This window comes from Gymnoscopelus microlampas (assembly GCF_963454915.1).
Source record: "Gymnoscopelus microlampas genome assembly, chromosome: 18".
Classification (NCBI taxonomy): domain Eukaryota; kingdom Metazoa; phylum Chordata; class Actinopteri; order Myctophiformes; family Myctophidae; genus Gymnoscopelus; species Gymnoscopelus microlampas.
In genome coordinates, this window is record NC_139955.1 from 44063013 (window position 1) to 44072177 (window position 9165).

The 9165-nt window shown below is 48.5% G+C and overlaps 3 protein-coding genes across 3 annotated transcripts; 1 reads left to right on the forward strand and 2 right to left on the reverse strand.

Annotated features, from left to right (window-relative positions):
• Positions 1-2687: 2687 nt before the first annotated feature.
• Positions 2688-3350, reverse strand: LOC311034081 (uncharacterized protein; the record flags this gene model as incomplete). Its single annotated transcript, XM_084041824.1, has 1 exon — positions 2688-3350. One exon carries the CDS (start codon positions 3348-3350, stop codon positions 2688-2690), a length of 663 nt encoding a protein of 220 aa, XP_083897950.1.
• Positions 3351-3959: 609 nt separating this feature from the next.
• LOC311034082 (NADPH:adrenodoxin oxidoreductase, mitochondrial-like) lies at positions 3960-5438 on the reverse strand (the record flags this gene model as incomplete). Its single annotated transcript, XM_084041825.1, has 1 exon — positions 3960-5438. The coding sequence occupies one exon, from the start codon at positions 5436-5438 to the stop codon at positions 3960-3962; it is 1479 nt and encodes a 492-aa protein (XP_083897951.1).
• A 1780-nt stretch (positions 5439-7218) lies between these two features.
• On the forward strand, positions 7219-8502 carry LOC311034083 (RNA polymerase II-associated factor 1 homolog; the record flags this gene model as incomplete). Its single annotated transcript, XM_084041826.1, has 1 exon — positions 7219-8502. One exon carries the CDS (start codon positions 7219-7221, stop codon positions 8500-8502), a length of 1284 nt encoding a protein of 427 aa, XP_083897952.1.
• Positions 8503-9165: the final 663 nt, after the last annotated feature.

A 9165-nucleotide genomic window follows, 5' to 3' on the forward strand; every position in this document is an offset into this window, starting at 1 on the left:
AGCCATTTGCACAATATGTATCTGTGGAACCAAGTCGAACTAAGTGTAATGCCTCAACTCCTGCAATTCCAAGTGCTTTTCAGGGTGGGGGGGGTTCAAATATGATTGTTTTGGGGAGTCACAGCCTGAAAAGGTTGAGAACCACTTTCCTAGGGGACTAACTAGATAAATAAATTAAGTAAATGCCGGGTTCCTGGTTGTTGAAAGTGTCCGGCCAGCACATGTTGAGGATTATTATTATGTTGAGGCAAGTTCCTGTTAAATGTTTGGATTATCTTCAGGATGGTGACAGTCATTCTCCAGGTTCTCTGTTCCGTTCAGCAGAACAGGCTTCCCCGTGAAATTAAAGATCCTGATATTGTTTAGTCATATATAAGGGTTTTTCAGGAAAGAAACAAAAAATCACACCCAGTGTGAAGTGTGTGGTCATCACAACATGACTCACTTAAAAAAAAGGTTAAATGACTTTTTTTAAGTCCATACTGCTATTCATAGGGCTGCACATGTGTCATGTGTTTCGCTAGCCAATCACAGTCCTGAATTTGCAAAGTCAGCCAATCACATTACAGTTAGTGGTGATGACACTAGCTGTAATGTGATTGGCTGACTTTGCAAAAGTATCGATTTGCATTGACTGTGGAAGGGTTAGCGTTGTAGGCTGCGTTGTAGACTATTGGCCAATCACGGTGCAGGATTGGTCAGTGTCCAAACCTCACTTATAGGGGGCGGTTACACCGCCCCAAAAATAACTCTAAGTCATGTTTTTCTGCCTTTACTTATATCTGCTTAACTCTACTCTCCTAACACGAAAGCCTATCAGAATGCTTTTGTGCCTAAGTCAAAAAGTTGTCTTAAATGCACTTTCTGCCTAAGTCATTTTGGAATGTACTGTAACAAGCATTCTGAGGACATAGACAATAAGGCACAATGAAGAAGCATGTTAGTGGAAAGAAGGGCAGAAAAGTCAATTTGGCCAACAAATTACAATTATGCTATGAGGCTAAGGATTATGTTGATGTTAGTGGGCAGAACTGAGGGGCGCAGCAGGGCATGACTTTAACTGTGTCTGTATACCGCAATGTAACATGTACTTGAGTAAAAGTACAAAAGTATCAAAATATACTTAATTTACCTAAAGTAAAAGTACTCGTTGTGCAGAATGTCCCATTTCACAAGTTCAAAATGTATACAATATTTTTTTGAAAATAGCAGATCGACAAGCTCACAATGCATCGCAACGCATTGTGAGCTTTTAGATCTGCTATTTTCAATTTTGAAATATATAGGGCTGAAGTGGTTACTGTATGTTTTGTAATAATAATCCACATCCATAAAGTAAGTAGTAACTAAAGTTTTAATATAACTGTAGTGGAGTAAAAGTTATTTCCCTCTGAGATGTAGTGGGGTAGACGTAAAAGTATTGAACATTGTGAATAACTGAAGAAAGTAAAAATACCTCAAATGTTTACTCAAGTACAGTACTTTACGCCACTGGCGCCGGGCGGGAGATAGATAAGGCCCTCAGAGCTAAATCAAGACTGGTCATTTTACAGTGGTATGGTTGGGATTCCGAAGGAGAAAAAAAAAAGTGTCCATGTGTTTTTTAAAGACATCTTTTGGACTTTTCGGCCTTTATTGGACTAGACTGACACCGGCCTACTCGGGAACGGGGTTGCCAGATCTGCTTATTATAATTTCCCCGCAAGATTTTATTTGAAAATAGCCGATCTACAAGCTCACAACGCGTCACATCGCGACGCGTTGTGAGCTTGTAGATCTGCTATTTTCAAATAGCTGATGTATATGTTAAAGTGCAACATGTGGTCCATTGTCGCTTCTTTTGGGCTGGTTTTCCTAGACCTAGTTGCTTGTTTCTCTCACAGAATCTGGCAACACTGGTTGGGAGCGATGCAAATGAGGCATGCATATCCCACCCTGTTATGGAATACCCGTTGTCAGAGTAACCGTTATATCTCTGTCTGTCTGTCTGTCTGTCTGTCTGTGTCCCTTTTGTGCCCATATACGGAGATCTCTATATCTGTCTGTCCTTGTCCCTTTTATGCCCATATATGGAGATCCCCAAAGTTATGATTATATGACCATGTATGGGCATGTATCCTAAAATCCTTGTGCGGTGGTACATGCGCATTTTGCACTGAGTGGAAAGTGGAACGACTAAGTAATCAAATGTCAGGAGTGGGGAATTCAGCCAAATCAAGCTTAGGCTGGAGTTGCCATAGCGATCAATTGGCTCATAAGGCCCGAGCTTTTTCTGGTGGTTCTGGACAACCGCCTAGTAGTACAAAAGTATTGGTATCAAAATGTACTTAAAAGTATCGAAAGTAAAAGTACTAAAATGTTTGAAAATAGCAGATCTACAAGGTCACAACGCGTCGCGATGCGACGCGCTGTGAGCTTGTAGATCGGCTATTTTCAAATAGCCTACGTATAAAATAGGGCTAAAGCGGTTAATGTATGTTTTATAATGTAATAATTTATATCTGCAAAGTAACTAGTAATTAAAGTTCTTAAATAATTGTAGTGGAGTAAAAGTAGAATATGTTGCCTCTGAGATGTAGCGGAGTAGAAGTAAAAGCACTGACAATTGGAAACGCTCCGGTAAAGTAAAAAAATACCTCAAAACTGTACTTAAAAGTACAGTACCTGAGTAAACGTACTTAGTTACTTTACACCACTGGTAGGTACTGGGAGGAGGAGCCGTGAAAGCCGGACGCCGACGGCTGCAGGTCGGCGCTCGCCTGTGAGCCGTTGCCGTCCTCCTCCTCCTCCTCCTCTTCCTCCCTGTCCGTCGTGGCCTCGCCGTCTTCGGAGTCGTCCTCGTGTTCCGACTCGTCGCTCGGCCTCTTCCTCTTGTTCTTGACTTTGGAGGAGGATATGGTCGCTCCTCCTCCTGCGCCTCCTTTTTTTTCTTTACGACCGGCGGTCCCGGGCTTTCTCCCTCTGCGCCCCGGGACCTTGTCCTTCACGTCCTTCGCTCCCCCCCCCACCTCCGTGCGGCGGTGGTGGTGATCCGAGGAGGAGGAGGAGGACGACTCCTTCTCCGTCGTCCCCATGTCTGGCATGGACACCACCAGGTCCTTGAGGAAGTCGAACTGCGTCTCCAGCTCGATGCACTGCTTCAGGTGGGACGTGGTCATGGTCTTGGCGTTCCGCGAGCCGGTGACCCGGCAGGCCTTGGTGAGCAGGGAGTCCAGGAACAGCTCCAGCGCCCGCGAGATGATGACCGGCACGGCGGCGGCCACCTTGCCGATCTCCTCGTCCGTCTGCATGATCTTCTTGATCCTCGCCGGCGGGAACCTGGCGTTGTATTTCTTCTTCTTGCTCGGCATCGTCGTCGTCGTCGTCGTTGTTATCGCCTCGGGTTGAAACACAGACATTAGACTTTATGGAGTCGTCTATGTGTATATATGATATAGACAATAGTAGCTTTTATATATAGTCAGCTGTTGTGGACGGATTATGCCTATATATGGACATACCTGACGTCATAGTACCGACGTCATACTTGCGTGATGTCATAGATCAGTGGTTCTCAACCTGTGGGCCAGGGCCCACGGGTGGGCCGCAGGGGGTATTGCATGTGTGCCCCCACATAATCGGCAAAAAGAGAGAGAGAGAGGATGGGTGGGTGGACAGGCGGATTGGGATATAATATATGCAAGGGATAATGTATGGGGAGGTGGTCATTGTTGAAATGTAAAGCCCGACAGGGTGATTATCCACCGACGCGGAGCAGAGGTGGATAATCACCCTGTCGGGCGATTCAGCTATTTTTTGAATAGGCAAAGAAATGTTAAAATGACACAGAGATACGTTCCCGGATTGAATGGGTTAACCTTCCCCGCGCGGTTCTGTGTTGCCACTGCTAGTGTACCCAACTGGCTGAACTGCCAGTGAGCCGGTAACAGATTATACAAAACCATTTTTGATGGTTTATGTCACGCTGTGTGGGCCACCCGAAGCATTTCCTCCACTTCTAGCAGTTTTTCCCGGGGTTTCCCCTTCGCCTCTCCCCTCTTGATCTCCTCCTGGTCGATCTTCTCCCAATCGGAGAAGGTCACAGGCTTCACCCCTCTCGTCTCAAACAGGGCACCGATTCCCTGTGAGCCGGACTTGGCGGCAGCAGACACGTCCAGGCTTCCCGAGGCCAGGTCCTCCAGAAGGCTGCGCGCCGTATCCAAGCTGTCGATAACGGTGGCGGCGATCGCTCCGGTGGGACCCGTTTTCAGCCATCCGCTACAGTACAGTCCCGTGGCCTGCCGGACACGGCCCGCGGTGTTGGGGACGATGGCCTTGTGGGGGTCGAACAGCACTGACGAGTCGATTGGGAGGCTCCTGTAGCCGATGCTGCTGACGATCAAGCCGCAGGCCACATCCTCTACCTCGCCTGTGGGCACCGCGCACGCTCCGTCACCTGAACCCTCGAGTCTGTTGACAGCCAATCGGATACCGGCTGCTTTGGTGAGGTCGGAGGAGGAGGGCAGGACCTCGAGGGGACTCCGGAAGAAGCGCAAACCCCAAACACGGGCCTCGCTGCGTCTTTCCCGCTCCCTCTCTCCGGGGGATTCCAGGGCGGTCGTAAGCATCAGCTCTGCCAGACGCTTCCTTGGCCTCGGTGCCTCTTTAAGGTCGTCTGCAACGCCCTCAAACTCGGCAGGCACCATGTCGGGTCTGGTGCCGCCGGGCAGATTCACCATCTCTCTGAGCTCCTTAATCGTGAAGGCTACTTGCATGGGTCCTCTCCTGCCCACGAGCAGCACCCTGCGGACCCGGCTCTCTGCGAGGACGTCCAGGGCGCGCTGAGTGATATCGGTCTTTTTTAAGACGTCGATGGGAGACAGCAATATTCTCGCTATATCCAAAGCCACGTTTCCGTGTCCGAGAATAACAGCCGTTTCATGGCTTAAACTCGGGCTCAACCGGCCGTCGGCAGGCAGTCCGTTGTACCAGCCCACAAAGTCTTTGGCAGAGTACACGCCAGAGAGACCTTCTCCAGGCACGCCCATTCTCCTGTTCCCCTCTGCTCCGTAGCTCAGTACGACCGCGTGGTACGCCTCCTGCATTTCAGCCACGCTCACGTCCTGCCCCACCTTCACGTTGCCGTAGAAGGTACAGCGGGCGTGCCGCGCTGTTTGCGTGAAGGCGTTGATGACGTTCTTGACTTCGGGGTGGTCGGGGGCCACGCCGAACCTGACCAGGCCGAAGGGGACGGGGAGCCGTTCGTAGATGTCCACCTCCACGTCGCACCGGGCCTTGATCAGGTGCTTGGCGGTGTAGAAGCCCGCCGGACCTCCTCCAACGATACACACCTTTGGGTTGGAAGCAGACGTTACCAGCCCACGTACAACACCGCCACGAAACCGGCACGGCCGTGTGATTCTCCCTGGGGAGAGGCACAATAGCCTCTGCATCTTCATCTAGTGAGATGTCACTTCATGGATGCTCATCTTCTTTGCAACTCTACTGTAAAATATAGCTAAATGGTAACCGGTAGCCACTGCAGGGATGCTGTTAACCAGTGATGTCCGACCCCACCCTCCAATATTTTCTATTTGGTGACTAACAGCGGAATATCCTTTACAGTGCTATCTGGCTTGAAACAATACCCTTACGTTGTAGTGGAAAGGGCTCTGTAGAAACACGGAAGTATGTGGGTTGTAAGGCCAAATACCCTGGTTAGCACAGATGGTGCTGATCTCTCTTCTGGTGAGAGTTTGAAACTGGTAAAAGGCATTGCCCATATATAGGCATACATGGAGATCCGGTTGTCCAGAGCCACAGATCCAAATCGCTATGCCCATATATGGTCCTGCACATACAGTATATGGGATTGACCGACTTGGTGCGTGCCATGTATGGGCATACCCATATATGGCATGACATCAGGGATCTCCATATATGGGCATAAACGGTATAAGGACTGACAGATACAGATATCTCCATATAAGGGCATAAAAGGAACACAGGTAGACAACAAATACAGATATCTCCATATATGGGCATAAAAGGGACACAGGTATACAGACAGACCTCCACATGGGCACAAACGGGACACAGACAGATGGTTACAACGTGTTCTCTTATTAGATGTCGTTTTTGATCTATCCCAAACAACGCTGCTGATGATGATGAACCACACCGATTTGCACTTGTGACCCCTGGGTGCCTCTGATACGCCCATATATGGGCATATTGGTCAGATCGGCAGTGCAACATAATTGTGAGGGCCGCGTCTCTGACCTGAACCTCCAGTGATGTACTGTAAAAGGTACCAAAATATCAGCGATAGTTTCAGATTCAACCAACGATCTCCAGAATCTCCAACTATCTCCGATCTCCAAGATCATACTCCCTTGGCTTCTGCCACTGGTTCCTTTGGACCACCCTTCAAACTACACAGGTCAGACATCTTAATTCAAGTTCTAATCGGTCACCACTGTGGCCGGTCTTGGCTTCAGACAGCCATTCCCCTTTACTCTGAGTACAGAACCTACAACAATCTCCAAGACTCAACTCTTTGACCTAGATTTAATCAAGACTACATCCTTCTAGACTGGATCTTCAAGACCTTTGACAAACTCTCACCAGTAGAGTTCAGCACCCTCTGTACTAACCCGGGTATTTGGCCTTACAACCAGATACTTATGCGGCACTCACACCTATGTCGCCCTTCTGTTGTCGTAGTCCGCCGGCCCGCCGCTGTCATATTTGGTCACGAACCTAAACCCAAACACCATATATGGTAGTGATTGTTCTAAACCCCCATATGTAGAGCTGACTGATTTGTTTGCGCCTGATGCCATGACCACACATTGAGGTTATAGACAACACACTCCATGTTTGGGCGTAGCTGCATTGCGAACCCCTTATATGGTTATGGCTGAGTCATAATGACATGATCGTGATGATAACCCTCCCAATTATAATATAGGAGGATACCATTTCAGTTTCTGGTGTCGACTAGTCCGCACTCTCGTATTGCACTGCAGCCATGAGTGGCTGTTTGTTTAACAAATACACTCTTATACAGGAGCTACTTTAAAAGTGCAAGGCATGAAGCCATCGTTTGTATGACGTCATATTGATGGCATCAGTCTTTCTCAAATATGGAGGTTTAGGACTGCAAGGTTGTATTCAATTTTATTTTGTGTCTAAAAGGAAGTGTGCTCTCGGTTCTGAACGATTCATGCGGAGACCATGGATCCCTCGGGCCAGACTCGGAGCTCCTTACGGAGAACCGCGGTTCCAGAGAGGTCAGGACTGTCCTGTCGGGTGAAATACTGCAACAGTCTACCCGACATCCCCTTCGATCCAAAATGCATCGCGTACACGTTCGACCGGCAGAGGTTTGTTCGGTACAAAGCCGCCTCTCTGGAGAATCAGCACAGACACGCGCTCCTGGCGGAACCCGACCTCGGGGTCACAATCGATCTCATCAACCCAGACGCCTACCGCGTGGACCCGAGCGTTACCCTGGGTCAGGCCGACGAAACGCTACTGGAGGAGGACATCCCAGCGCCGTTCAGTTCGAAGAGGTCTCTGCAGCACGCCAAGGTGGTCCCTTGGATGAGAAAAACAGAGTACATCTCTACGGAAGTTAACCGATACGGCGTCTCCAATGCGAAGGCCAAATACAATGTCGGTGAGTCTGACAAACAGCATTCCACAGAGGGAATCTACAAGGACAGAGACGGCCAGATTTCTGCCGTTGAGAAGACGTTTGAGGACGCTCAGAGATCCATCCCCCGGCACCACAGCAAGGCCGGAGTCACTCCCCTGGAGGTGCTGCCCGTGTTCCCTGACTTCAAGATGTGGGTCAACCCGTGTGCTCAGGTCATCTTTGACTCTGATCCCGCACCCAGAAACATGTCGGGACCTGCAGGTGTGGAAATGATGTCTCAGGCCATCCTCAAAGGCATGACGGACCAGGAAGAAGATCAGTTTGTGGGCTATTTCCTGCCCAGCGAGGAAACTCTCCGTAAGCGCAAGAGAGACGCTGACGAGGAGTCGGACCACACGTCGCCGGATGAACTGTACGACTACAATATAGCTCAGGAATATAACGGGGAGGTGAAGAACACAGCGAGCCAGGACTACCTCTTCATCTTCAGAGACGGTGACGGCGTTTACTTCAACGAGCTCGAGACCAGGTTGCATCTGGGTAAGAGGAGGAGACCCAATAAGGCTGGCGGAGCACAGTCGGCCACGGACACCGTGCTCGTGTGTAAGAACAGAGAAATGAGCGAGAAGGAGCTCCAAGCCCAAGAGGCTCGTAGAGCTCAGCTGGAGAGTGGCAGTGATTTTCAGAAGATTTTCGGTGACGATGACGACATTGACGACATTGAGGAGGATAACGACGATGACAATAACTCGGCCGGGAACAATGAGGAGGAGGAAGAGAAGGAAATGGAGGAAGAAGAGGAGGAGGAGGAGGAGGAGGACGGTGGCGGCGGCAAGGGGAATGAAAGACAAAGGAGCTGACAAACAGGGAACAGGGACAAAGGAGGTGGCAAACGGGGTGCAGGAGGCACCTGGCCTCATTTGTTTCGTAAATGAATGCTCTACTTGATCCTACTAAAGCGTCACACAAAATAATCAAAGGTAGCAGATCTACAAGTTAAAAACGTGGTGCAAAGTGACACGTTGTGTGAGCTTGTAGATCTGATATTTTTTTATTTTTTTTTAGTAACACTTTTGACAGAGACAATATTCTCTTAACCCATTAAGACCTGAAGCCGATTCTACAAATGTCAGTTTGTCAAACAGTTTGTCTACAATGTCAAAACAGCATTCTGAAAAACGTATGTTTCTATATCAGTGGTTCTCAAACCTTTGTTCATGTCAAGGACCCCCCAAATGATATGTATTTGGCCGCCGACCACACCATCTCTAAATATTTTGTTCCAGGGACCCCCCAGAAGCAAAGATTTGAGGTAAAAATGTTCGCTTTAAAAATATATATATATTGAAAGATTTGCACACATTTTCATGATTTTTCAAAAATAGCAGATCTACAAGCTTGTAGCGTGGCACAAGTGCCGCGCTATGAGCTTGTATATCTGCTATTTTTGAAAAGTGTAAAATAATGCTTTTTAGGTCAAATCAAAAGAAGACACAGATGCATTTTCAAACATTGTCAGTAAA